The following is a 26951-nucleotide window of genomic DNA, read 5'->3' on the forward strand; positions in this document are numbered from 1 at the left end:
CCTTGTCCCCTCTGCCAGAGGGGTGGCCTGGGGGAGGAGGAGGAGGAGGAGGAGGAGGAGGAGGAGGAGGAGGAGGAAGGAGCCGCACAGAGCCGGGGCAGAGGAAGTCCCCGCCGGGCACTCGCCAGCCCCGAGGGGTCCCCGCGCCTCCCGCGGCCGCTCCGGGGGCGCCGCTCCGAGATGTCCCCGCCCGGGGGTCGCCGCTGTCCCCCGGCGCTGCTGGCGCTGCTGCTGGGCCTGGCTGGGAGCCGAGGTGAGGAGGGGGCGCGGGGCTGGGGGGGCTGGGGAGGGCAGCGAGGATGCGGCGGTTCGGGAATTCCGGGGAGAAGAGCGGCTTGGGAGGGGTGGAGAGGGGCCGGGGGCGGATTTGGGGGATTTCTCCTCGGTTCTCTCAGCCCGCCGTGCCCTGGGAAAGCCGAGCCGGGCCGGGCCGTGCCGCGGGGCCGGTTCCCCTTCCTGGGCAGCGTTTGGGGTGCGGAGTTTGCCTGAAAGCCGCGACTCCCCCGGCTCCGGTTTAGGATCCCGGGAATGCCAAACCCGAGCGGTGACCGCGGGAGGATCGCTGTGTCTGGTGCCGGAGGAACCCCCGCGGGAGTGGACCCAGGTCAAATGGGTAGTGAAAACTGATTCATCAACGCGGCAGCAGATCCTGAGGGCCACCAAGGATGGAGTTTTCTTCTATCCCAGAGATCCTCTCCATGGGAGAGGGAAATTCCAGCGGGAAAACCTCTCCCTGTGCATCTCCCCGGCTCACAGAGCAGATAACGGGGTCTATAAGTTCGAGGTCGAGAATTCCTCAGGGTTTTTCTCTCAGTGCTTCCGAGTGTCCGTGTGGGGTGAGTGGCTGGGTCCTCGTGTCCCCGTGTCCCCGTGTCCCCCTGTCCCCTGTCCCTGTCACCCTCGCTGTCCCCGCAGAGCCCATCGCGCAGCCGGAGCTGAGATCCCAAATCCTGCAGCGGGATCGGGGCTGGTGCCGCCTGGCCCTGCTCTGCTCCAGCCCCGGGAACGTCTCCTACAGCTGGGCCTGTGCCGGGGCTGCGCCGGGGGAGGTCCCGGGGGAGATCCCGGGGGAGATCCCGGGGGAGATCCCGGGGATCCCCTCCCGCCTGATCCGGAGGCTCCCCGAGGGCGCGGAACCCCAAATCTGCCTCTGCAACGTCAGCAGCCCCGCGGGGTGGAGCGCGGCCCGCGCCCAGCTCACCTGCCCAGGTGATCTTCCCGTGGGTGCCGGGAGCTCAGGGAGCCGGGAGGGACCCACCGGGCTGGGGCTGAGTATTCCAGCTTTTAGAGGCCACCAGTGGGGAAACAACTGTGGTTACAGTGCTGGAAAATATTGGGTTAAAAGCGTTTATGGAGATGTAAATTATAAAATTGTAAAATTAGCTTTTGAGTGTAATATACATAATTTTTGTATGTATTCTGTGTAAAATCTACATCTGTATTAAAAAAATCTATTTGTATCTATAAAATATGTACTTATATATATAATATATATTTATATAACATTCTTATTTCTATATATAGTGTATACTTATTTTTTATATAAATATACATAATCCTGTATATTAAATATATATTTTATATACATACAATATAAACTTATTTTTATATCTTTAATACATAACTATTTATATATTTTTATTTCATATAAGGCAAAAAATATCAAGTTAGAGATTCAGGGAATGCTGGGATGGTTCTGGTGGGAAGGGACCCCAAATCCCAGCCCAGTTCCAGGATTCTGGGATTCTTTTCCAGGAATTCCAGGGAATTTCAGCCGCTGGACCCCGCTGGCCGTGGCCGTGGCCGAGGGCCTGATCCTGCTCCTCGTGGGCAGCTGCTGCTGGTGGAGGGAGAGGAGGAAGAATTCCCGGGAAGGTTTGTCGGGAATGTTGGGGCAGGATCCCAAATCTGGGAATTCAGACCCCACACTGACCCTTGGAACCCCAAAATCCGGGAATTCTGACCCCACACTGACCCTTGGAACCCGAAAATCTGGGAGTTCTGGAATCAAAACATCCCCAAAATGTCCCACATCCCACCCGTTTCCTTGCAGGATAACGGGGGTTACAGGCGCCTGGGCTTCCCAAATCCTGCCGGCCACCAGCGCCCCTAAAACCCCGGAATTCCCATCCCTGTGGAATTCTTCTCCTGGAAACTCCAGCGGCCACTGGGATCCCACCCCATGGAATAGAAATATCCAGAAATCCGGGGCTTTTCGCCCAAGATTCACCCCCCAGCTGTGCCTCGGAGCGAAGATTTGGGGATGGGAAACTCCGGAAGGGATTTGGGATTGGACAGGCGGGATGGGCGGGGAGTGGGAATTTTGTGGGGTTTTAGGGCTTGGAAAGTTTGGGAATCCTTTTTTATTTTCTTTTCCTTGGTGCAAATACAACAGAGCCGCACAATGAACCTGTTTAATTAATTAATTGGCTGATTAGAGTCTTAATTACACTTCGGGCCCGGGGAGGGAGCAGGAATTTCTTTGGGAATCGGGAATTCCGGGCTGGAATTCCGTGTGGGGATGGGGTGGGAGAGGCGATGCCAGGATCGGGGTTTTCTTTGGGATCGGGATGGAAAGGGGTGGCGCCTCCTCTCCCTCATCCCGAACATCCTCGTGGCCGCTCCCGGGCGTTAATTGGGATCATTTACTGGGCGTTAATTGGGATCAGCCCTCGCGCGACCTTCCCACATCACGTCGGGGACGCCACTGGCTCCGGAGAGTTCCCCCAATTCCTCTGGGCTCGCTCCGGGATCCCCAAAGGATTCCCCCGGGATCGGCGGCGATTCCAGCCGGGAACGCGGATCCCGGGGAGGCTCAGGCCACCGGGAGGGTCACGCTGGCGTAAACCGTCGTGGGCTCCTTGGGGGGCACAAAAATGGGGGCACAAAGGGGTCAGCGAGGTGGCCCGGCCGGGGGTGCCCCACGGGCGGGGGGTGGGAACGGTCCCCCTTACCTGGGACAGCGCGGGGCGTCCCCGCGGGGTTGGGGACCCGGCCGGGGACCGGGGGGCTCCGTCGGGGGCCGGGGGTGGCCCGGTGGCCGCGGCGTAGATGGTGGTGCAGGACAGGGGGGTGGCGGTGGGGACGGTCCCCTTGGGCTTCTGAGGGAGGAGACAAAGGGAGGGCAGAGACCCGAGGGTCCCCACGGGGCCACCCTGGTCCTGCCACCACCTTTTCCTGCCGGGGTTGTGCCCAGCAGGGCTGGGAAAAGGGGGAAAATCCCCGAGTTTGTCCCCAAAGCCACCGTGGGACGCTGGGGGCTCAGCAAGTTGTGTAACTCGGATTTATTCCCCCTTTTCTTCACCCTTTTCTCCCTACTTTCTCCCCCTCTTTTTACCTTTTTCCCCGTTATCCCCTTTTTTCCCTTTCCTCCCCCTTTTCCCTCTTTTTTCCCGATTTTTCCCCCTCACCTGCACCCGCTGCACCTGGGCGTAGATGGTGGCACTGGCCGGGGTGACCTGGGAGGGGTCCGGGGTGACCTGGGAGGGGTCCGGGTCACCTGTGGGGTGGGGAGGGGTCGCACAATCCCCGGATCAGCCAGGTTGGAAAAGAATTCCAAGGTCACCGAGTCCGACCGGTGTCCAGACCCACCTTGGTCATCCCGAGGAATCTCCAGGAATTCCTCAGACACCTCCAGGGGCGGCCACTCCAACCCTTCCCTGAGCCCCTTCCAAGGCCTGGCCGCCCTTTCCCACGAGGGATTTTCCCAAATTTCCCACCCTGGCACAGCTCGAGGCTGTTCCCTCTTGTCCTGTCCCCGTTCCCTGGGATCAGATCCCAAATCCCGGCCTGGCAGAACCCAAATCCCCCCCCTGGCTCCCCCTTTTCTCCAGGCTGAGCCCCCCCCGGCCCCAGCTCCCTGAGGAATTCTCCTTTGAGGATTTTCTCTCCCAGCAGCTCATCCTTGCTCCCTCAGGGCGGAGCTGGCAGAGGATCCCAGCGCTCCCAATCCCAGTTCCACCCGTGTCCAGCTGCCGTCCCTCGGGACACCGGGTGGCCGCGTGGGGACCGGTCCCAGCTTGGACTCGATGAGCTCGGAATTCTTCCCCAACCTCCGGGATTTTGGGGATCGGCCCCTGGGGACCCCCACCCACTCCAGGACCCCCCAAACTCACATTTGGCCGAGCGGGTGGCCCTGAAGGTGGCAATGACCACGATGACGATGACGATGACGATGACACCGAGCACCAGAGGCACCAGGAGCTCTGGCCTCACCCTGGGGACATCTGGGACAGGAGAGGACACACAGGGGACGTGGCCCCGGGTCACCCCCCAGAGCCTTTTGTCACCTCTGCCACCTGATTTTGGGTTGATTTTTGTCACCTCTGCCACCTGATTTTGGGGCTGTTTTTTGTCACTTTGTCCTCTGATTTTTGTCACACCTGTCACCTGATTTTGGGGCTGATTTCTGTCACTTTGTTCCCTGATTTTGGGGCTGGTTTTTGTCACACCTGTCACCTGATTTTTGGGGCTGTTTTTTTTTCACCTCTGTCACCTGATTTTGGGGCTGATCTTTGTCACACCTGCCACCTGATTTTGGGTCTGAATTTTGTCACTTCATCACCGGACTCGGAGGCTGAGTTTGTCACCTCTGTCACCTGATTTGGGGCTGATTTGCTGCAGAACAGGAAGCAAAGGGCAGGAAATGCCTCTGAGCTCTCTTTATTTGCCTTATTTGAGCTAAAAACCCACTGGGGGCTGGATTTGGGGCCAGGAAAACCCCCTAAAATCTCCCTGGCTTTAAGGGGGCTTGAGGGATGGAAATATCTTGAATATTCATGGAAATATCTCCAATATCCATAAAAATCTCTCGTCTAAAGGGGGATCCCTTTAATCCATAGAAATATCTCAAATATCCATAGAAATCTCTCAGAATTCCGACCCAAATCCATCAAATCCCACCCCCACCCTGACAGCACGGGGACATCTCCAGAGCTCCCTTCCCACCTGGAATCCTGGGATTCTGGGATTCAGAGATTCTGGGATTCTGGCATTCCGAGGTTTTGGGAGTCTGGGGTTCCAGGATTTTTGGATTCCAAAATTCTGCGATTCTGGTCCTATGGGACTATGGGATTATGGTGTTCCGGGATTCTAGGGTTCCAGGATTCTGGAATTCCAGGATTCCAGGGTTCTGGGCTTTCAGGATTCTAGGGTTCCAGGGTTCTGGCTTTATAGGATCCCAGGATTCTGGGCTTCCAGGATTCTGGGGTTCTGGGATCCCAGGATTCTAGGGTTGCAGGATTCTGGAATTCCAGGATTCCAGGGTTCTGGGCTTTCAGGATTCTAGGGTTCCAGGGTTCTGGCTTTATAGGATCCCAGGATTCTGGGGTTCCAGGATTCTGGGATTCCAGGGTTCCGGGGTTCCAGGATTCTAGGGTTGCAGGGTTCTGGAATTCCAGGATTCCAGGGTTCTGGGGTTCCAGGATTCTGGGATTCCAGGGTTCTGGAATTCCAGGATTCCAGGGTTCTGGGGTTTCAGGATTCTGGGGTTCCAGGGTTCTGGCTTTATAGGATCCCAGGATTCTGAGGTCCCAGGATTCTAGGGTTCTGGGATCCCAGGATTCTAGGGTTGCAGGGTTCTGGAATTCCAGGATTCCAGGGTTCTGGGGTTTCAGGATTCTGGGATTCCAGGGTTCTGGGGTTCCAGTGTTCTGGAATTCCAGGATTCTGGGGTTCCAGGGTCACAGGATTCTAGGGTTGCAGGGTTCTGGAATTCCAGGATTACAGGGTTCTGGGGTTCCAGGGTTCTGGAATTCCAGGATTCCAGGGTTCTGGGGTTTCAGGATTCTGGGGTTCCAGGGTTCTGGCTTTATAGGATCCTAGGATTCTGGGGTTCCAGGATTCTAGGGTTCTGGGATCCCAGGATTCTAGGGTTGCAGGGTTCTGGAATTCCAGGATTCCAGGGTTCTGGGGTTCCAGTGTTCTGGAATTCCAGGATTCTGGGGTTCCAGGGTCACAGGATTCTAGGGTTCCAGTGTTCTGGAATTCCAGGATTCCAGGGTTCTGGGGTTCCAGTGTTCTGGAATTCCAGGATTCTGGGGTTCCAGGGTCACAGGATTCTAGGGTTGCAGGGTTCTGGAATGCCAGGATTCCAGGGTTCTGGGGTTCCAGTGTTCTGGAATTCCAGGATTTCAGGATTCTGGGGTTCCAGTGTTCTGGAATTCCAGGATTCCAGGTTTCTGGGATGCCAGGACCTACCCCACTGCTCGGAGCCGCACTGGGCCGAGTGGAAGGCGGCGCGGCGGCTGCTGACGGGGTTGCTGGCGGTGCAGACGCAGCCGAAGGCCGCGCCGCGCAGGGAGTACGAGAGGTTCAGGACGCCGCCGCTCCCGGAGCAGATCCCCCCGGTGCCGTTGTCCCGGCTGTCCCAGCTGTAGGAAACCTCATCCCCCCGCTCCGAGGAGCAGCGCAGAGCCAGGGAGCAGCTGCCGTTGGAGGATTCCCGATGGAGGATCCGGATGCTGGGATCGGCCACCGGCTCTGGGGAGAGACGGGAATTCCAGGATTTGGGCGTTTTCCACCTCCGTGATCACCGCCCGCACCCCAGAGCTGCTCCCAAAAGGCCGAGAACAGAAAAAAACCCAGCAGCATCCAGGAAAAAAGCAGGAAATTCAAGGAAAAGGCTGGGAATATCCAACAGAAAACCAGGAGATTCCAGCAAAAGGCTGGGATTGGCCTCCAGCTCTGGAAAAAGGAGAAATGGAAATTCCAGGATTGTTTTGGACATCGAAGTGGGCATTTCGCAGCCCCTTGACCACCACCCACCTCCCAAACCTGCCCCCAAATGCCAGAATCATCCAGGAAAAGGCCTGGAACATCCAGGAAAAGACCAGAATCATCCAGGAAAAAACATGGAACATCCAGGAAAAGGCCTGGAACATCCAGGAAAAGACCAGAATCATCCAGGAACATCCAGGAAAAGGCCTGGAACATCCAGGAAAAGACCAGAATCATCCAGGAAAAAACATGGAACATCCAGGAAAAGGCCTGGAACATCCAGGAAAAGGCCTGGGACATCCAGGAACATCCAGGAAAAGACCTGGAACATCCAGGAAAAGGCCAGAAACATCCAGGAAAAGGCCTGGGACATCCATGAAAAGGCCAGAATCATCCAGGAAAAAGCCTGGAACATCCAGAAAAAAGCCTGGAACATCCAGGAAAAGGCCTGGGACATCCAGGAAAAGGCCTGGGACATCCAGGAAAAGGCCTGGGACATCCAGGAAAAGGCCAGGATCACCATCACGGCGATTCCCAGAGGATTTTTTTACCGAACACTTCCAGCTGGATCTGCCAGACCTCCTCGTCCGGCCCCTTGCTGACGCTGTACTCGTAGAGCCGCCGGTCATCCCGGCTGGTGTTGAGGATTTCCAGGGAAAAGTCCTCCTTGTGGAAGCGCATCCGCTCCGGCTCGAACTCCGTGTAATTCCCGCCGGAAATCTTCAGCAGGAATTTCTTCTTCAGCGGCTCCTCCGTGGTTTTTTTCCAGGAGGCTTCCCCGAATTCCTCGGTGCGTTCCCGGAGCTCGCGGGGGATCCGCAGGAGCGTCGCCTCCCCCAGAATTCCCAGCACCTTTTCCCTGGCTCTGATCCCTGGGAAGAGGGGAGGGTGAAGGGTTGAGGCTCGCAGGGATCGTTCTCGTCCCAGCCCTGGAATGGTTGGGATCCATCCTCGTCCTAATCCCAGGAATCCTCCGGGATCGGGTCAGGGATGACGCTGGATCCAGCCTGGTGATCCACAGGATCCCAGATCCACGGGAGAAACCTCCACATCCAAATCCAAGAGAGAAACCCCAAATCCAAAGGAGAGATCCCAAATCCAAGACAAGAAACCCCAAATCCAAAGGAGAGGCCTCAAATCCAAGACAAGAAACCCCAAATCCAAAGGAGAGACCCCAAATCCAAGACAAGAAACCCCAAATCCAAAGGTGACACCCTAAATCCAAAGGAGAGACCCCAAATCCAAAGGAGTCTCTTTCCGAACTTCAAATATCCTGGAATTTTGGGAATTGCAGCCACCTGGGAGCAGGCTCAGGTACAAATCCCACATTTTCCTTCTGGGCGAGGTGGTCCCAGGCTGGGGTTTTTTTTGGGAAAAAAAAAATTGAGGGGTTTCATTTCCCACACGCTGGGATTCCTGTGGGAGGATTTTTTTCCCCCCCAAAACCCCTTTGCTGTTTTTTATTCCAAGCCAGTGATTCAGATTTTCCTCGATTCAAATTTTCCTCGATTCAGATTTTCCCTCATTTCTGGGCAAACAAATTTTGTTTTTGTAGGAAATTGTGGGAGGAGGAGGAGGAAGAGGAAGGGGAGGAGCCAAATCTGGAGCTCCCAAAAGCAGAGAAGAGTCCCCATTGTGCCACCCCCCTCCTTTTCCAAAGTCTTTTTTCCATCGGTTTTGCCCCGGAAAAGAAAGGAAAAAGGAAAGGAAAAAAAAGGAAGAAAAAGGGAAAAGGGAAAAGGGAAAAGGGAAGCGACTTCCTACTGATGGAGCCTGGAATTTCAGCTGGAAGCCCAGAGGGAATTTTGCCTCTCCAGACCCCCCAAAACCAGGGGTTGGCCCCATTTTCATGGAAGCTGTCCCATGGCAAAGGGTTGGAAGCTGACGGAAGCTCAAGGTCCTTCAGCCCAAACCATTCCATGATTTTATGCCTTGGGAATCTCCCAGCCCAGTGATTTGAGCCAATCCTCCGGGAATCTTCCTCTGGAACCTCTCAACTCCCTCCGGCACTGGATTAATCCCTCGGGGCTCTCACAACCCCGCTAAAATTCACCCAAATCCTTCACTTTTCCAGCTGAATCTTTTCCCATCACCTTTTAATCCCCTCCTCCCTCTGTCAGGTTTTTAGGGACGCTCCTCACATCCCACCTGGAACACCTCCACCCCAAAGCCCTAAACCCCTTCAGATCCACCCATAAAACCCCAAAATTCAGGAAAAACCACCCAAAACCCCCCCAAAATTGGGGGGGAAACCCTACCTACCCCAAAGAGCTCCGAGGGTGAGGAGCAGCCGGAGCCAAGCGCCGGAGCCCATCCCGGGTTCACGGAGCCTCCACCGCTCCAGGGTTCGGGGCAGGTGGTGACAGGAAGACCTTCACCTCCAGGCTTCTCATTTCCTGTTTTTTTGGGGGCTGAATGAGTCGAATCTTTGCCTTTTATCCTCTTTGGTCGGAAATTATTCAAAGCACGGGGTTGTGCTTCGTGCCCCAAAAAGCTGCGGAGAAAAGCAGAAAATTTAGATTTGGTTTTTCCGCCACAATTCCCTCATCCTGCTGGGGGTCCTCAAACTGCTCTGAAAAAAAAGAGGGAAAACCCAGTTTTGAAGGAATTTCACATATTTTTTTCCATCTCTGGAGAGGTGGAAGCTTCGAAGCGATCCCGCTAAAGGATGTGGGCGGCTCCTCGGAGCATCCCAATATCTGCTCCGTCCCCCCAGGGGTGGGACCACCCAGAAAGGTGAGAAAACCCCAAATTTCCCAGGAATATCCCAGCTTGGAGCTCCATGGGAACCACAGAGAGGAGAGAGGAGGAGGAGGATGGGAGGTCCCCAAAAACTCACCTGGGAGAAGCCAAATCCTCGCTGTCGGTGGATTTTGGGTGGATTTGGGATCAGCTGGGGATGGGGATGGCCCTTCCCGATAGAATGGCTGGGAAAAGCCGGAAAAAATCCAGTCATGGATCTGCTGCTGGAAAATCTTGGCTGGTTTTGGTGGAAGAGCTTTAAAATCCGAGGGTTTTTGCCTTTTTCTTTCTCCAAATTTGGCCGCTTTTCCCAATTTTCAGGGTGCGGATGGAGCGGGAATTCCAGGATTCCTGAGGTTGGAGAAGAGCTCCAGGATCCCAACACCCCAAGATGTCACCGACTCCCACGTTGGACACCTCCAGGGATGAAAATTCCAGGATTTCAACCCAAATCCAATCCCAGGATTGGATCACATCCCGCTGCTTTCCAGGGAAGCCCAGCTCGGAGTTTTCCACGAGGTTTTGCTGCTGGGAAATGATTTTTAAACAACAAAAAAAACCCGAAACCACCCAAAACCCCCCACCCGGAACGTCCTGTGAGGCTCCTCCTTCCTTGCTCAGAAAGCACCTGATGAGGTAAAAACCCAAAGCCATCATTTCCCAAAAATCAGACTTTTACAGAAAAAAATATGGACGGGGAAGCGCAGGATGAATTAATCCAGGAAAAACAGCGGTGGTTCCTCTTGGAAACTTCTGGAATGGGAGCTTGGAACGATTTTGGGGTGGCAAAGTTGTTGGGCCTGGGATGTTTGGGGTGTTTTTGGGGTGTATTTTGGGGGTGTTTTTAGAGGCACAAATCCCACCTGGAATTCCCATGGCCAGGCTGGATTTCTCCATGGATTTCTCCACCGGTTCAACCCCCAGGTCCCAAAAGGAAAATTTTCAACCAGGAAATGGTCCAGAAAAGGCAAAAAATCCCCCCAAAAAGCAATTTTCCCCACCTGGGCTTGGCTGGCATTGGGCAGGAAAAATGAATGAAGTGAAATCATCCAGAAGAAAATTGGTTTTGGGAAGCATTTTTGGGAATAAGGAACATAAAATGGCGGCAAAACCCCCTTTTAAGTGGAAATAATGACCCCAAATCCTTTCTTCTCCCCATCAACTCATCCTGGAATTTTCCAGAAACTCGCCTGAGATTCAGCAGCAGGATCAATGTTTATTAATTTCCAGAGTTTTTTTGGATATATCTCCTGGATTTTTAAAGTGGAACAAAAGCTCAAAATCTCCACATGGGAATGGACCAAGACCCCAAAAACCACTCGGGATTTTCCAAGGAGGTCCCTGTTGATGCTTGGATGATTCCAGCTTTGGAAATCTTTGCTTAAAGTGGAACATTTTGGGATTTATGGAGGTGAAATCCCTGATTTTCCCCTTTTTTGGGCTGGGTTGCTGGAGCTGGAAGTGTCCCAAACTTTTCCACTTTTTTTTTTTTTTTTTGGAGGCTGAGGGATCATCTCCGTCATTCCCGAGATTTATTCCCACCCCGCTGGATCCGTGTCCCACCCTCCGGAGCCGGCTCCTCCTCTGGGGGACAAAGGAAGGGATTTTGTCCCCAAAAACGGGGCTGGAGGGAAACGCCTCTGAGCTTTCTCCATCATCCCCCGATCCCCAAGCCGTGTTATGTCCCAGCCCAGGGAAAAATCCAGAAAACTCTAAAAATGTGGTGTCCAGGATGGAATTTAATGCACAAAGAAGCATCTGGGAAAGCCAAAACTGACCCCAAACCCTCCCTCGCAGGGAGCACCAAAAAAATGTGGATCCCCCAGAATTCCAGGAAACCCCGGGACAGGCTCAGGTCGGATCTCCCCGCAGATTTTGGGGCAGGGGACGGGAGGATTTCCAAATGAACTGGGAACGGGACGGTTCCGGGGATTCCGTTCCCCGGCGCGGCCGCGGTTTTCCGCGCCCGGAGGATTCCGGGATCTTCGTCCGGACGTCGGCCCCGTGGCGGTGGAAGGGGAGGAGTGAGCGGAGGTGTCGCCCGCGGGGTCCTCAAGCCACGGTGAGCAGGAGGAAGAGGAGGACGAGGGGTCCCAGGGCCACCAGGGCGCCGGGCGTGGCACGGGTGACGGACGAGGACTCATCTGGAGGCAGAGGCAGATCCAGGAGCTCCGGGATGGTCCCCAAATCCCTCCCCAGACCCACCTGGGGCAGAGGGGAAAGGGATCCACCACCCCCGGGATCCACCTTGGGCTTGGGATGTGTTCCCAGGGAAAAAGGGATCATTTTGGGGGGTGCAGGGACCCCCTGACCACTCCTGGACTGATTTTTGGGGTTCAGGGCCCCCCTGATGCCCCAAGGGTTCATTTTTGGGGTTTAGGGACTTCTGGATCCCCTCTGGGCTCAGTTTTGGGGTTCAGGAATCCTCTGACACCACAGCGGAGTCAATTTTGGGGTGGAATCCAAAAATCAGGACAGAGGAACAGCCTCGAGCTGTGCCAGGGGAGGCTCAGGGTGGGAAATTTGGGGAAATTCCTCCTGGAAATGGGGAAAAGGCCTTGGAAGGGGATCAGGGAGGTTTGGGGTGTCCATCCCTGGAGGTGTCCGAGGAACCCCCGGAGATCCCTCTGGGTGACCTCGCGGGGTCAGCCCCAGGGAGGTTTGGGGTGTCCATCCCTGGAGGTGTCCGAGGAACCCCTGGAGATCCCTCTGGGTGACCTCGCGGGGTCAGCCCCACGTTGGACCGATGACCTCGGAACTCTTTCCCAACCCAAACAATTCTGCGGGATCGCTCTGAAAGTCCCCAGATCCCCCTCCCGAAGCCACTCTGGGGACATCCCAAAGCCCAGGCCACCCCTCCCTGGAGCTGTGTCCAGCTGTGGCCGTACCTGTCCAGCTGCAGGGGTGCCGGAAGGTCAGCGAGGCGTTGCTGGAGGACACGGGGTTGCTGACCTTGCACATGTAGGTTTCCACCATGGGGTTGAAGGAGACCTTCAGGACCGGGCCCTCCTTCATCTGGGGCTTCTGGGGTGGGATCCACTCGTAGGTGACCCCTTGGAGAGCCACGGAGCAGCTCAGGGTGGCGTTGCACTGCTGGGGGTCACCATTGGTGATGGCCACCACGCGGGGCTTCGGGACCAGGTCTGCAGGAGAGGCCAGGATGGCACAAAGTCCCCATGGAGCTCTGGGACAACCCCCAGGATGTCACAAAGTCCCCCTGGAGCTCTGGGACAATGCCCAGGATGTCACAAAGTCCCCCTGGAGCTCTGGGACAATGCCCAGGATGTCACAAAGTCCCCCTGGAGCTCTGGGACAATGCCCAGGATGTCACAAAGTCCCCCTGGAGCTCTGGGACAATGCCCAGGATGTCACAAAGTCCTCCTGGAGCTCTGGGACAATGCCCAGGATGTCACAACGTCCTCCTGGAGCTCTGGCACGAAGTCCCCATGAGGTTCTTGGACAACCAGGATGGCACAACGTCCTCCTGGAGCTCTGGGACAATGTCCCCATGAGGTTTTTGGACAACCAGGATGGCACGAAGTACCTGTGGGGCAGTAGGACAACCCCCAGGATGTCACGATGCCCCCCATGAGGTTCTTGGACAACCAGGATGGCACAAAGTCCCCATGGAGCTCTGGGACAATGCCCAGGATGTCACAACGTCCTCCTGGAGCTCTGGGACAATGCCCAGGATGTCACAACGTCCTCCTGGAGCTCTGGCACGAAGTCCCCATGAGGTTCTTGGACAACCAGGACGGCACAACGTCCTCCTGGAGCTCTGGGACAATGTCCCCATGAGGTTCTTGGACAACCAGGATGTCACAAAGTCCCCATGAGGTTCTTGGACAAGTCCCCCTGGAGCTCTGGGACAATCTCTCAAGGACATCACTCCATCCCCAACCCCCGCCGTGGAGCTCTGGGACAATCCCCTGTCCCCAGACTCACCGTAGACCTTCAGCTGGACCTTCTCGACGCTCTCCCTGCCCGTGTCATCCTCCAGGTACAGCTGGTACTCGCCGCTGTCCCCGAGGCTCAGGTGACTCATTTGGAGGCTGGTGTTGTCCAGGAGCTCCAGGCGGCCCCGAAAGCGGCTCTGGGGGTACTTGGGCTCCTCGCCGCGTTTCCGGCTGGCGATTCTCAGCTGGTTTTCCCAGCGCCAGTGGATTTGGGAATATTCGGAGGGATTCTGGGGGCTGCGGGGGTTCAGCAACGCCACCCCGCCCACGGCTCCGGTCACCCGCAAGGCTCCGGGCTCTTGTGCCCAGGCTGCCAAAAAAATTGGGGATGGTGGAGTTGGGTTGCTCGTCCTTCCCCAGGTCTCGTCCCACTCGGAATTCCCGACACGTGCAAAAAATAACTCAAATATTGAAAATAAAATCCAAATAACTCTGCCCTTTCTGGAGCCCTCTGCAAGGATTCCATGTTTTCCCACCCCAAATTCCTCAGGGATTCATTTTTCCCCTCGCTTCCATTTTTTTGGGGTTTCCTGCGGGACAGCGCGTCCCCCACCCGAGCGTGGTGGCTCCCGTGGGGAGGGACCCGGTGGTGGCACCTCGTGGGCACCTCGTGGGTTCACCCCAAGGGCCCCAACTGTCCCCAGCGCCGCGTGCCCACCCCAGCCCCTCGCCCAGCCCCGTACCTTGCGGGGTGAAGAGGAGGAAGAGGAGGAAGAGGAAGAGGAGGTTCGGCATCGGCCCCGGTGCCATTTTCTGTCATCGGCGTCACCTCACGGGGAGGACAGGGCCAAACCTGGGGTGGGACCCCCCCTCAGGGTGGGACCCCGCTCACGGGGCAGCTGCTCCCCAAGGACCCCCAAGGCCGGAGCCCCCCGAGACCCCCCACAAAACCCAAGGCTGGAGGGTTTTGAAGGGAAGCGGCGGGGAGGAACACGTGATAGATGTTCCTGTTCCGGGCCGAAACCACGCTCGTGTAGCAGTGTCACAAGAGAGTCATAGACAGCCCCACGGGGACACAGCGCCCCACGGGTGCCCCAAATCCCCAGCGGGGTGACCCCAAAGCCCCTCAAATCCTCAACAAAAAACACGAAAACCCATCAAATCCTCAACAAAAACCGCCTGGGGCCTCCAAGACCCTTCCAATCCCCATAAAATCTACCCAGACTCCCCCAAATGCCTCAAATCTCCCCAAATCCATCCAGGACTCCCCCCTTCATTGTCCCGATGGCCGGTGGGACACCGACCCCAAGGGTCACATCTCCCCCTCACAGTGGGTGACCAGAGTGACCCCAAGGCCTGGGGGCAGCCAGGGGGGATTTGGGATCTGATCCCAGGGGGGATTTGGGATCTGACCCCAGGGGGGATTTGGGATCTGCCAGGGGGAATTTGGGATCTGATCCCAGGGAATGGGGCAGGACAGGAGGGAACAGCCTCGAGCTGTGCCAGGGCTGGAAATTTGGGATGATTTTTCCATGGAAAAAGGGTTGGGAAGCAGTGGAAGAGGTCAGGGAGGGTTGGATTTCCATCCCTGGAGGAGTCCAAGGGATTCCTGGATGACCACTGGATGGCCACTGGATGAGCACTGGATGACCACTGGATGGCCAGTGGATGGCCAGTGGATGAGCACTGGTTGACCACTGGATGAGCACTGGATGAGCACTGGATGAGCACTGGCTGACCACTGGATGACCACTGGATGACCACTGGATGACCACTGGATGAGCACTGGATGAGCTCTGGTTGACCACTGGATGACCACTGGATGGCCAGTGGATGGCCACTGGATGAGCACTGAATGAGCTCTGGTTGACCACTGGATGATCACTGGATGACCACTGGCTGAGCACTGGCTGACCACTGGATGACCACTGGATGACCACTGGCTGAGCACTGGCTGAGCACTGGATGACCAGTGGATGGCCACTGGCTGAGCACTGGATGACCACTGGATGAGCACTGGATGGCCACTGGATGGCCACTGGATGGCCAGTGGATGGCCAGTGGATGGCCACTGGATGAGCACTGGATGACCACTGGATGACCACTGGCTGAGCACTGGATGAGCACTGGATGGCCACTGGATGGCCACTGGATGGCCAGTGGATGGCCACTGGATGACCACTGGATGACCACTGGATGACCACTGGATGACCACTGGATGACCACTGGCTGGCCAGGCCGGCCTCGATCCCCGCTCTCTCCCGGCGTTCTCCCCCCAGCCCCGAACAATCCCGGCGGGATTTCCCGGGATCGCCGCTGCAGCCGCCGGGAGCGTTTGGAATTCCAGCCCGGATTCCTCCCCGCCAGGCGACACCCGGCGCCTTTGTCCCCGCTCCCCGGGGCCACCGCTGTCCCCTGGCTGGCGACAAACGGCCGCCGGCGTCTTCCCACGGGCGGGGGGCAGCGAACAAAGGGACCCCCGCGACCCCCGCGGGGCCCCGGCTCGGAGCTGGCCCCGTCCTGCCCCGGGGTCGCCAAAACCGAAACGGGAGAAATGGGAACGGCGAACTGGCGGGCAATTAATTAATCCTGATATGCAAATGAGGGTCATTAGAATAAATTACAGCGCATCCGCCGTTGTCCTTTGGGATGAGGAGGGGCTGGAGCTGCGCCCGGCGGGGGTTTAGGGGAAATTCTTCTTTACAGGGGGAAGTTAGGGATGGATTTTAGGGAAAATTCTGGGGTTTGGGGGTGTTGGGATGATCCTGGAGGGTCTTTTCCACTCGGGATTTTCCATGATTCCACGAGATGTCACCCCGGCATCCCCAGCGCCTTTTCCAAAGGGTTTTCCACCCTCTTCCCCAATCCTGAGCTTCTCCCACCCAGTCCCGCACCCACCTGTCCATCAGCGCCGAATTCCACGAGCAGAGGAAGGGTTGGGATCACCCCGAAACGCCGGGGAAAAGCGGGAATGCCGCAATTCCCTAAATTCCCTCCTGGTGGATCATCCCAATTAACGCCCGGGAGCGGCCACGAGGATGTTCGGGATGAGGGAGAGGAGGCGCCACCCCTTTCCATCCCGATCCCAAAGAAAACCCCGATCCTGGCATCGCCTCTCCCACCCCATCCCCACACGGAATTCCAGCCCGGAATTCCCGATTCCCAAAGAAATTCCTGCTCCCTCCCCGGGCCCGAAGTGTAATTAAGACTCTAATCAGCCAATTAATTAATTAAACAGGTTCATTGTGCGGCTCTGTTGTATTTGCACCAAGGAAAAGAAAATAAAAAAGGATTCCCAAACTTTCCAAGCCCTAAAAACCCCACAAAATTCCCACTCCCCGCCCATCCCGCCTGTCCAATCCCAAATCCCTTCCGGAGTTTCCCATCCCCAAATCTTCGCTCCGAGGCACAGCTGGGGGGTGAATCTTGGGCGAAAAGCCCCGGATTTCTGGATATTTCTATTCCATGGGGTGGGATCCCAGTGGCCGCTGGAGTTTCCAGGAGAAGAATTCCACAGGGATGGGAATTCCGGGGTTTTAGGGGCGCTGGTGGCCGGCAGGATTTGGGAAGCCCAGGCGCCTGTAACCCCCGTTATCCTGCAAGGAAACGGGTGGGATGTGGGACATTTTGGGGATGTTTTTGATCCCAAAAAAAAAAAAACCCGTGGATTCTCCATTACCTCCAAGTAGGCGGTGGAGACCAAAGCTGGGTCCAGCCTCTTCCTCTTGATGGAGGAAGGCTGCAGGAAAAAAGGGGGGAAATTCCCGTTGGGAAAAGCGGGATGACGATCCCAAAACCTCGGGGAATGCGGATTTGGTGTCCCCAAGGCTTGGGGACGCTCTGGGACAGCCTCACCCTCTGGCCAAACTGGACCGTGGAGTAAATGGTGAAATTCCCGGGTTCCTCCTGGTGCCTGGGGTGCTCCTGCCAGGGAAAAGGGGTCGGGATGCACAAAAAAAAGGGGAATTTTGGGATAAAAAAATGGATCCAGCCTGGGAATCAACGGGGATCCCACGGGAATGGCCCTACCAGCATCCTGGGAGTGACCACGGCGTAGATGGTGGCTCCTTCCTGGGTGGCCTCGCCGGTCCCGGCCTGGGGACACCGAAAAAGCCGGGAATGGTTGGAAGGATCAACTTGGGGTTCCCGGAATTCCCACACGGAGCGGATTTCCCCACGGGAAGCGCGGCCAGGCCTGGGAGCTGCCCGAGGTTTGGGCTCCCAGTCCTGGAAGTGTCCGAGGAATGGCCGGAGGCGGAGTGACCAGGCTGGGCTCAGGCCCAGGGGGGACTCGAGGGCCTTGGAGGGTTTTTCCGACTCCAAAATTCCCAGATTTTGGGTGGGAAGGGACATTCCCGGCACTCACGGGGTCCTGGCGGGGTTTCTTCTCTCCCACCTCGGCGTAGACCGTCAGCTCCTGCTCCGGGGGTCCCGGGGGGGCTCCGGGGGTCTCTGTGGTGTCAGAAGTCCCAAATTGGGGTTCCAAGTGTCAGTGTGGGGTCGGAATTTCCGGATTTTGGGGTCCCAAGGGTCAATGTGGGGTGAGAATTCCCAGATTTTGGGGTCCCAAGGGTCAATGTGGGGTGAGAATTCTCAGATTTTGGGGTCCCAAGGGTCAATGTGGGGTGAGAATTCCCAGATTTTGGGGTTCCCAGGGTCAGTGTGGGGTCAGAATTCCCAGATTTTGGGGGTCCCAGGATCACTGTTAGGTTAGAATTCCCAGATTTTGGGGTTCCAAGGGTCAGTGTGGGGTCAGAATTCCCGGATTTTGGGGTTCCAAGGGTCAGTGTGGGGTCAGAATTCCCGGATTTTGGGGCTCCAAGGATAAATGTGGGGTCAGAATTCCCACATTTTGGGGTTCCAAGGGTCAGTGTGGGGTCAGAATTCCCGGATTTTGGGGTTCCCAGGATCACTGTTAGGTTAGAATTCCCGGATTTTGGGGTTCCAAGGATCAGAGTGGGGTCAGAATTCCCAAATTGGGGTTCCAAGTGTCAGTGTGGGGTCAGAATTCCCGGATTTTGGGGTTCCAAGGATCAGAGTGGGGTCAGAATTCCCTGATTTTGGGGCTCCAAGGGTCAGTGTGGAGTCAGAATTCCCAGATTTTGGGGTTCCAAGTGTCAGTGTGGGGTCAGAATTCCCGGATTTTGGGGTCCCAAGGATCAGTGTGGGGTCAGAATTCCCAGATTTTGGGGTTCCCAGCGTCAATTTGGGGTCAGAATTCCCAGATTTTGGGGGTCCCAGGATCACTGTTAGGTTAGAATTCCCAGATTTTGGGGCTCCAATGGTCAGTGTGGGGTCAGAATTCCCGGATTTTGGGGTCCCAAGGGTCCATGGGGGGTCGGAATTCCCGGATTTTGGGGTTCCCAGGGTCAGTGTGGGGTCAGAATTCCCACATTTTGGGGTCCCAAGTGTCAGTGTGGGGTCAGAATTCCCGGATTTTGGGGTTCCAAGGATCAGTTTGGGGTCAGAATTCCCGGATTTTGGGGCTCCAAGGATCAATGTGGGGTCAGAATTCCCGGATTTTGGGGTTCCAAGGGTCAGTGTGGGGTCAGAATTCCCAGATTTTGGGGGTCCCAGTATCACTGTTAGGTTAGAATTCCCAGATTTTGGGGTTCCAAGGGTCAGTGTGGGGTCAGAATTCCCGGATTTTGGGGTTCCAAGTGTCAGTGTGGGGTCAGAATTCCCGGATTTTGGGGTTCCACGGCTCAGTGTGGGGTCAGAATTCCCAGATTTTGGGGTCCCAAGTGTCAGTGTGGGCTCAGAATTCCCGGATTTTGGGGTTCCAAGGGTCAGTGTGGGGTCAGAATTCCCAGATTTTGGGGCTCCAAGGATCAATGTGGGGTCAGAATTCCCGGATTTTGGGGTTCCAAGGGTCAGTGTGGGGTCAGAATTCCCAGATTTTGGGGCTCCAAGGATCAATGTGGGGTCAGAATTCCCGGATTTTGGGGCTCCAAGGGTCAGTGTGGGGTCAGAATTCCCAGATTTTGGGGTCCCAAGTGTCAGTGTGGGCTCAGAATTCCCGGATTTTGGGGTTCCAAGGGTCAGTGTGGGGTCTGAATTCCCAGATTTGGGATCCTGCCCCAACATTCCCGACAAACCTTCCCGGGAATTCTTCCTCCTCTTCCTCCACCAGCAGCAGCTGCCCACGAGGAGCAGGATCAGCCCCACGGCCACGGCCACGGCCAGCGGGGTCCAGCGGCTGAAATTCCCTGGAATTCCTGGAAAAGAATCCCAGAATCCTGGAACTGGGCTGGGATTTGGGGTCCCTTCCCACCCGAACCATCCCAGCATTCCCTGAATCTCTAAAATGATATTTTTGCCTTATATAGAATTAAAAAAAAAAAAAAAAAGTTTAAATAATTATGGATTAAGGATATAAAAATGAGTTTGTGTTTCATATGCAAATAATCATGGCATAAAGAAATAAATAAGTATAAATAATAAATAATAATAAATAAACATAATTACATATATAAAGTGCCTATTTTATATAAAAATAAGTGTCAATTTTGTACAGATAAATGTTTATTTTTTTACAGGTAAATAAGTATGCCAAATGAGAAAATAAGTACGGATTTTATATCTCAAGATAAGTATCTTTTATATAATAAAAAGTATATTTATATATAAGAATAAATATAAATTATATATATATAAATAAGTGTATTATATGAATAAGGATATATTGTATATGTAAGTATATATTTTATATACAAATGGGTTTTATATAGTTATAGATTTTACATAGAATACAAACAAAAATTACACACAAAAATTAAATATATTAATATTTATATATTATTCATATATTAATATAATTAATATGCAATTATTTCTATATAATGATATATTAAATATGTTCGTGTGACTATTGCACACAAAAATTAAATCAGAAATTCTGCAATTTGCATCTGTGCAAAGGACTTTTGCCACAGTTGTTTCCCCACTGGTGGCCTCTAAAAGCTGGAATGCTCAGCCCCAGCCCGGTGGGTCCCTCCCGGCTCCCTGAGCTCCCGGCACCCACGGGAAGATCACCTGGGCAGGTGAGCTGGGCGCGGGCCGCGCTCCACCCCGCGGGGCTGCTGACGTTGCAGAGGCAGATTTGGGGTTCCGCGCCCTCGGGGAGCCTCCGGATCAGGCGGGAGGGGATCCCCGGGATCTGCCCCGGGATCTGCCCCGGGATCTCCCCCGGGATCTCCCCCGGGATCTCCTCCGGGATCTCCCCCGGGACCTCCCCCGGGATCTCCCCCAGGATCTCCTCCGGGATCTCCCCCGGGATCTCCCCCGGGATCTCCCCCGGGATCTCCCCCGGGACCTCCCCCGGGATCTGCCCCGGGATCTCCCCCGGGATCTCCCCCGGGATCTCCCCCGGGATCTCCCCCGGGATCTCCTCCGGGATCTCCCCCGGGACCTCCCCCGGCGCAGCCCCGGCACAGGCCCAGCTGTAGGAGACGTTCCCGGGGCTGGAGCAGAGCAGGGCCAGGCGGCACCAGCCCCGATCCCGCTGCAGGATTTGGGATCTCAGCTCCGGCTGCGCGATGGGCTCTGCGGGGACAGCGAGGGTGACAGGGACAGGAGACAGGGGGACACGGGGACACGGGGGCACGAGGACCCAGCCACTCACCCCACACGGACACTCGGAAGCACTGAGAGAAAAACCCTGAGACATTCTCGAACTCGAACTTATAGACCCCGTTATCTGCTCTGTGAGCCGGGGAGATGCACAGGGAGAGGTTTTCCCGCTGGAATTTCCCTCTCCCATGGAGAGGACCTCTGGGATAGAAGAAAACTCCATCCTTGGTGGCCCTCAGGATCTTCTGCTGCGTTGATGAATTAATTTTCACTACCCATTTGACCAGTGTCCACTCCCGCGGGGGTTCCTCCGGCACCAGACACAGCGATCCTCCCGCGGTCACCGCTCGGGTTTGGCATTCCCGGGATCCTAAACCGGAGCCCCGCGTGAGGCTGTGACCCCACCAGAGGCTCCGCGGCCCCGGAGGGGACCCGGTCACTGCTGGGGCCACCCCTGGGCCACACCTGCAGCGTCCACCAAGGCCACTCCTGGCCCCCGGGCCCATTTCCCACCCCCATCCCAAAATTTCACTCTCTCCTCACCATCCCAGCCTGGTTCTGTGTCCATTCACCATCCCAAAATTTCCTCTCTCTCCCGTTATCCCAGCCTGGTTCTGTGTCCATTCCCTATCCCAAGTTTCTCTCCTGTTATCCCAGCCTGGTTCTGTGTCCATTCCCCATCCCAAATTTCCCCTCTCTCTCCGATTCTCCTGCCTCGTTCTGTATCCATTCCCCATCCCGAATTTCTCTCTCGTTATCCCAGCCTGGTTCTGTGTCCATTCCCTATCCCAAATTTCTCTCCCGTTATCCCAGCCTGGTTCTGTGTCCATTCCCTATCCCAAGTTTCTCTCCCATTCTCCAGCCTGGTTCTGTGTCCATTCCCTATCCCAAGTTTCTCTCCCATTCTCCAGCCTGGTTCTGTGTCTGTTCCCCATCCCCATCCCCAAATTTCTCCTCTCTCCCCATTATCCCAGACTGGGATCAAGCATCCCTTCCCCATTACAGGGCTTCCATTCTCTTCTCACCATCCTGGGCTGGTTCCCCATCCCATTCCCAAAATTTTCCATTCTTCACACCCCCCAGACTCCCGAATTTCCCCTCTCTCCCATTATCCCAGCCTGGTTCTGTGTCCGTTCCCCATCCCAAGTTTCTCTCCCGTTATCCCAGCCTGGTTCTGTGTCTGTTCCCCATCCCGAATTTCCCCTCTCTCTCCAATTCCTCAGCCTGGTTCTGTGTCCGTTCCCCATTCCAGGGGTTCCTCTCTCTCCCATTATCCCAGCCTGGTTCTGTGTCCATTCCCCATCCCAAATTTCTCTCCCGTTATCCCAGCCTGGTTCTGTGTCCATTCCCCATCCCAAATTTCTCTCCCGTTATCCCAGCCTGGTTCTGTGTCCATTCCCCCTCCCAAATTTCTCTCCCGTTATCCCAGCCTGGTTCTGTGTCCATTCCCTATCCCAAGTTTCTCTCTCATTATCCCAGCCTGGTTCTGTGTCCATTCCCTATCCCAAATTTCTCTCCCATTCTCCAGCCTGGTTCTGTGTCCATTCCCTATCCCAAATTTCTCTCCCGTTATCCCAGCCTGGTTCTGTGTCCATTCCCTATCCCAAGTTTCTCTCTCATTATCCCAGCCTGGTTCTGTGTCCATTCCCTATCCCAAATTTCTCTCCCGTTATCCCAGCCTGGTTCTGTGTCCATTCCCCATCCCAAATTTCTCTCCCATTCTCCAGCCAGGTTCTGTGTCCGTTCCCCATCCCAAATTTGTCTCCCATTACCCCAGCCTGGTTCTGTGTCCGTTCCCCATTCCAGGGGTTCCCCTCTCTCCCATTATCCCAGCCTGATCCTGTGTCCATTCCCCATTCCGGGTTTCCCCTCTCTCCCGTTATCCCAGCCTGGTTCTGTGTCCGTTCCCCATCCCGAATTTCTCTCCCATTCTCCAGCCTGGTTCTGTGTCCATTCCCTATCCCAAGTTTCTCTCTCATTATCCCAGATTGGGTCTGTGTCCATTCCCTATTCCAGGTTTCTCTCCTGTTATCCCAGCCTGGTTCTGTGTCCGTTCCCCATTCCAGGGGTTCCCCTCTCTCCCGTTATCCCAGCCTGGTTCTGTGTCCATTCCCCATCCCAAATTTCTCTCCCATTCTCCAGCCTGGTTCTGTGTCCGTTCCCTATCCCGAATTTCTTTCCCGTTATCCCAGCCTGGTTCTGTGTCCATTCCCTATTCCAGGGGTTCCCCTCTCTCCCATTATCCCAGATTGGTTCTGTGTCCATTCCCTATCCCAAATTTCTCTCCTGTTATCCCAGCCTGGTTCTGTGTCCGTTCCCTATTCCAGGGGTTCCCCTCTCTCCCGTTATCCCAGCCTGGTTCTGTGTCCATTCCCTATCCCAAATTTCTCTCCCGTTATCCCAGCCTGGTTCTGTGTCCATTCCCCATTCCAGGGTTTCCTCTCTCTCCCATTACCCCAGCCTGGTTCTGTGTCCGTTCCCCATCCCAAATTTCTCTCCCGTTATCCCAGCCTGGTTCTGTGTCCGTTCCCTATTCCAGGGGTTCCCCTCTCTCCCGTTATCCCAGCCTGGTTCTGTGTCCGTTCCCTATCCCAAATTTCTCTCCCGTTATCCCAGCCTGGTTCTGTGTCCGTTCCCTATTCCAGGGGTTCCGCTCTCTCCACACCACCCCAGCGCCCGTCCCCCATCCCAGTCCCAGGGAATTTCACCCCCTTCCCCCTTTCCTCTCAACTTTCTGGGTTTCTCTGCTCGAGAGCGGCCCCGGATGTCGAAGGTCCCCAAAATAAAACCCGCGGAACATCCGGAGGGCCGACGCCGCTTCCTGGGGCTCCGTGTGGTCAGGGCGGCTCTGGGGGCACCTTTGCACGGCCCAACCCCCCAAAACCCCCCCTTCCCGGCACCAACCCCACCCTTCCCGGGCTGTTTTCCGCCGGGAAATTCCTCCCCGGGCGCATCCAGAGCTGCCGGCTTTGCTCTGGAAGCTCCCGAAGTTCCAGCGGCTCCAGCTCCGAGCTGGCTCTGGGCAGAGCTGCAGGTTCCCGAGGCTCGGGAAATTCGGGAATTCCAGACTGGAGCAGGGAGAGGCAGGAAAGCCTTCCCGGGATTATGGATCAGTGGGACCTGCGGGGTGTGGAAAGGGCTTTTCCCCCCTGCTCCAGGGCCCGAAATTCCTGCAGGACATGGGAATGGGCTTTTCCTGCTGCTCCAGAGCTGCCGGGGGGTGGGAGAGGGTCCCCAGTTCTCCTGAGGGGGCGGGGGGTAAGGGGGATCCGGGGGAAATTTGGGATCTGCCAGGGGGGATTTGGGATCTGATCCCCCCTGGGAATGGAACAGGGCAAGAGGGAAAGGCCTCGAGCTGTGCCAGGGCAGGAAAATTGGGAAAATTCCTCCTGGAAAAGAGAAAAAGCTTTGGAAGGGGCTCAGGGAGGGTTGGACCCCCACCCCTGGAGGTGTCCGAGGAATTCCTGGAATTCTGGGCGACCAGGCAGGGCTTGGTCCCAGCCAGGGCTCGATGACCTCGGAGCTCTTCCCCAGCCTCGAAAATCCTGGGATTCTGCGAATCCTGGAGCTGTCAGGAAAGCAGCGACGCCAAACCCCGCCAAGGTGCGGCCAGAAGGTGCTCCAGGCACCTGGAGGTGCTCCAGGGTGGATCCATCTCCCAAATCCCGCTGTTCCTGCTCCCCACACCCCAAAGTCGCTGCTTTCAGGGAATAAAAAGACCCTCGGCCAGCCCCAGCTGCCCCAAAATCCCGGGAAAACGGGGCTGTGCTGGTTCGGCAGAGGGATTTGAGTTTGGGAAGAGGGAGAGGTCACAGGCTCGGGAACTGTTGTGACAGGGAAGTCGCGACTTTCAGGCAAACTCCGCACCCCAAACGCTGCCCAGGAAGGGGAACCGGCCCCGCGGCACGGCCCGGCCCGGCTCGGCTTTCCCAGGGCACGGCGGGCTGAGAGAACCGAGGAGAAATCCCCCAAATCCGCCCCCGGCCCCTCTCCACCCCTCCCAAGCCGCTCTTCTCCCCGGAATTCCCGAATCGCCGCATCCTCGCTGCCCTCCCCAGCCCCCCCAGCCCCGAGCCCCCTCCTCACCTCGGCTCCCAGCCAGGCCCAGCAGCAGCGCCAGCAGCGCCGGGGGACAGCGGCGACCCCCGGGCGGGGACATCTCGGAGCGGCGCCCCCGGAGCGGCCGCGGGAGGCGCGGGGACCCCTCGGGGCTGGCGAGTGCCCGGCGGGGACTTCCTCTGCCCCGGCTCTGTGCGGCTCCTTCCTCCTCCTCCTCCTCCTCCTCCTCCTCCTCCTCCTCCTCCTCCCCCAGGCCACCCCTCTGGCAGAGGGGACAAGGCCATGTCGGGGGTGCGGCGCTCTCAGCCCCAAAACTCGGAGGGAATTCATTTGAATTGTCCCGGGAGGGCGCGGGCTTTTTGGGAGGGTTTTGCTTTCCCTTTGCCGCCAGCGCCGGGGACACTCGGGGACATCGCGGTGGCTCCGCTGTCCCCAGCTCGGACACCCCAGCAGCAGGGTCGGGACCTTTGGGGAGGAATATCCAACCCCAAAATGCACTTTCCGACCCCCAAATCACCGTTCCAGCCCCAAAATCCTCCTCGTTCCAGCCCCAAAATCCTCCTCGTTCCAGCCCCAAAATCCTCCTCCTTCCAGCCCCAAAATCCTCCTCCTTCCAGCCCCCAAATCCTCCTCCTTCCAGCCCCAAAATCCTCCTCGTTCCAGCCCCAAAATCCTCCTCCTTCCAGCCCCAAAATCCTCCTCCTTCCAGCCCCAAAATCCTTCTCGTTCCAGCCCCAAAATTCTCCTCCTTCAGCCCCAAAAACCCCGTTCCAGCCCCAAAATCCTTCTCGTTCCAGCCCCAGAATTCCCGTTCCAGCCCAAAACCCAGCCCGTTCCAGCCCCAAAATTCTCCTCCTTCAGCCCCAAAAACCCCGTTCCAGCCCCAAAATCCCCGTTCCAGCCCCAAAACCCCCCCGAGCTCTCAGACGAGCGGATTTTATGGGATTTGCTGCCCCAGCCGCCCCCCGCAGCCCCATCCCCGCCCCATCCCGCGCTCCCGAGCCGGCAGGGAGGGAAAATCCAGGGAATTCTTTGCAAACCAAAGGCCGGGAGGTGGCAGCAGGAGACCGCGAGCGGCCGGGGGGTGCCCGAACCCCCCAAAATCCCAAATCCCTCCGGGAAAGGAGGAGCCGGGTTGCAGCTGCGCCTTGTGGGGTGCCCCAGCCTCCCCCAGCCCCAGATAAAATCCTGGAGCCGTGTCCGAGCTGGTTCCGACGGGAAAAGGGTCGGGATGGGACAGGACCCCAAAACCCCAGAATCGCAGGAACCCAGAATCCCGGAACCCCAGAATCCCAAAATCCCAGAATCCCAGGATCCCAGAACAAAACCCCAGAATCCCAAAATCCCCAAATCCCAGAACAAAATCCTAGAATCCCAGAACCCCAAAATCCCAGAATCCCTGAATCCCAGAATGCCAGAATTCCTGAATTCTGGAACCCCAAAATCCCAGAAACCCACGATCCCAGAATCCCAGAATTTCAGAACCCCAAAATCTCAGAATCCCAGAATTCCAGAACCCCAAAATCTCAGAATCCTGGAATTCCAGAACCCCAAAATCTCAGAATCCTGGAATTCCAGAATGCCAGAATCCCCAGAATCCCTGAATTCCGGAACTCCAAAATCCCAAAATCCCAGAATCCCAGGATCCCAGAATCCAAAGATCCCAGGACCTCACAATTCCAGAACCCCAGGATTTATGAGGAATTTCGGGAAGGGATTTTGGGAAATGCCCATTCCAAACGCAGGGGTTTGATGGGGGGAAAAAGGGGAAAATCCGGATTTTTCCAGGCCGGGATGGCTCCATCCGGCCAGCGACGTTTGGCTTAACGGCCAACTGTTGATGCGGGGATTAATTAATGCGGTTTCATTAATTAATTAATTAATTCCAAGTGATTAATTGGTCGCCTCCCAGTGAATCGCTTAGCGGGGACGGGGCGTGGTCCCGCGCTAATCCCGGCGGCAGAT

General features: G+C 56.2%; 4 protein-coding genes across 4 annotated transcripts; 1 reads left to right on the forward strand and 3 right to left on the reverse strand.

The window, feature by feature from the left end:
• The first annotated feature begins 107 nt into the window (after positions 1-107).
• On the forward strand, positions 108-2370 carry LOC128820480 (uncharacterized). The gene is made up of 5 exons (XM_054001254.1): positions 108-253; positions 519-836; positions 916-1209; positions 1756-1875; positions 2054-2370. Exons 1-5 carry the CDS (start codon positions 181-183, stop codon positions 2056-2058), a joined length of 810 nt encoding a protein of 269 aa, XP_053857229.1. The 5' UTR covers positions 108-180; the 3' UTR covers positions 2059-2370.
• Positions 2370-9594, reverse strand: SLAMF1 (signaling lymphocytic activation molecule family member 1). The gene is made up of 8 exons (XM_054001253.1): positions 9557-9594; positions 8980-9211; positions 7269-7589; positions 6199-6480; positions 4116-4226; positions 3411-3499; positions 2955-3101; positions 2370-2860 (listed from the first exon to the last, which is right to left on the reverse strand). The coding sequence occupies exons 2-8, from the start codon at positions 9029-9031 to the stop codon at positions 2816-2818; spliced, it is 1047 nt and encodes a 348-aa protein (XP_053857228.1). The 5' UTR covers positions 9032-9211; positions 9557-9594; the 3' UTR covers positions 2370-2815.
• Positions 9595-11178: 1584 nt separating this feature from the next.
• On the reverse strand, positions 11179-14310 carry SLAMF8 (SLAM family member 8). The gene is made up of 4 exons (XM_054000964.1): positions 14099-14310; positions 13405-13725; positions 12348-12602; positions 11179-11603 (listed from the first exon to the last, which is right to left on the reverse strand). Exons 1-4 carry the CDS (start codon positions 14163-14165, stop codon positions 11512-11514), a joined length of 735 nt encoding a protein of 244 aa, XP_053856939.1. The 5' UTR covers positions 14166-14310; the 3' UTR covers positions 11179-11511.
• A 2019-nt stretch (positions 14311-16329) lies between these two features.
• LOC128820306 (uncharacterized) lies at positions 16330-25159 on the reverse strand. The gene is made up of 9 exons (XM_054000962.1): positions 25014-25159; positions 20980-21297; positions 20391-20900; positions 19454-19573; positions 17722-17807; positions 17385-17450; positions 17211-17279; positions 17035-17094; positions 16330-16951 (listed from the first exon to the last, which is right to left on the reverse strand). Exons 1-9 carry the CDS (start codon positions 25084-25086, stop codon positions 16892-16894), a joined length of 1362 nt encoding a protein of 453 aa, XP_053856937.1. The 5' UTR covers positions 25087-25159; the 3' UTR covers positions 16330-16891.
• Between the last annotated feature and the right edge of the window lie 1792 nt (positions 25160-26951).

The sequence above is a fragment of the Vidua macroura genome, chromosome 29, assembly GCF_024509145.1.
Source record: "Vidua macroura isolate BioBank_ID:100142 chromosome 29, ASM2450914v1, whole genome shotgun sequence".
Lineage (NCBI taxonomy): Eukaryota > Metazoa > Chordata > Aves > Passeriformes > Viduidae > Vidua > Vidua macroura.

What these genes read in the sequence shown, in the direction of transcription:
- LOC128820306 (XM_054000962.1), bottom strand. Translation starts at nt 25,086, where the DNA reads ATGTCCCCGCCCGGGGGTCGCCGCTGTCCCCCGGCGCTGCTGGCGCTG. An exon ending in CTTCCGAGTGTCCGTGTGGG is followed by an intron (nt 20,901 to 20,979) that starts GTGAGTGGCTGG and finishes CTGTCCCCGCAG; the next exon opens with AGCCCATCGCGCAGCCGGAG. An exon ending in CGCCCAGCTCACCTGCCCAG is followed by an intron (nt 19,574 to 20,390) that starts GTGATCTTCCCG and finishes ATTCTTTTCCAG; the next exon opens with GAATTCCAGGGAATTTCAGC.
- SLAMF1 (XM_054001253.1), bottom strand. Translation starts at nt 9,031, where the DNA reads ATGGGCTCCGGCGCTTGGCTCCGGCTGCTCCTCACCCTCGGAGCTCTT. An exon ending in GGCCACCCGCTCGGCCAAAT is followed by an intron (nt 3,500 to 4,115) that starts GTGAGTTTGGGG and finishes CCCACCCCACAG; the next exon opens with GTGACCCGGACCCCTCCCAG. An exon ending in GACGCCCCGCGCTGTCCCAG is followed by an intron (nt 2,861 to 2,954) that starts GTAAGGGGGACC and finishes GTGCCCCCCAAG; the next exon opens with GAGCCCACGACGGTTTACGC.
- SLAMF8 (XM_054000964.1), bottom strand. Translation starts at nt 14,165, where the DNA reads ATGGCACCGGGGCCGATGCCGAACCTCCTCTTCCTCTTCCTCCTCTTC. An exon ending in CCTCCTCTTCACCCCGCAAG is followed by an intron (nt 13,726 to 14,098) that starts GTACGGGGCTGG and finishes TTTTTTTGGCAG; the next exon opens with CCTGGGCACAAGAGCCCGGA. An exon ending in GGTCCAGCTGAAGGTCTACG is followed by an intron (nt 12,603 to 13,404) that starts GTGAGTCTGGGG and finishes CCTCTCCTGCAG; the next exon opens with ACCTGGTCCCGAAGCCCCGC.
- LOC128820480 (XM_054001254.1), top strand. Translation starts at nt 181, where the DNA reads ATGTCCCCGCCCGGGGGTCGCCGCTGTCCCCCGGCGCTGCTGGCGCTG. An exon ending in GGGCCTGGCTGGGAGCCGAG is followed by an intron (nt 254 to 518) that starts GTGAGGAGGGGG and finishes GCTCCGGTTTAG; the next exon opens with GATCCCGGGAATGCCAAACC. An exon ending in CGCCCAGCTCACCTGCCCAG is followed by an intron (nt 1,210 to 1,755) that starts GTGATCTTCCCG and finishes ATTCTTTTCCAG; the next exon opens with GAATTCCAGGGAATTTCAGC.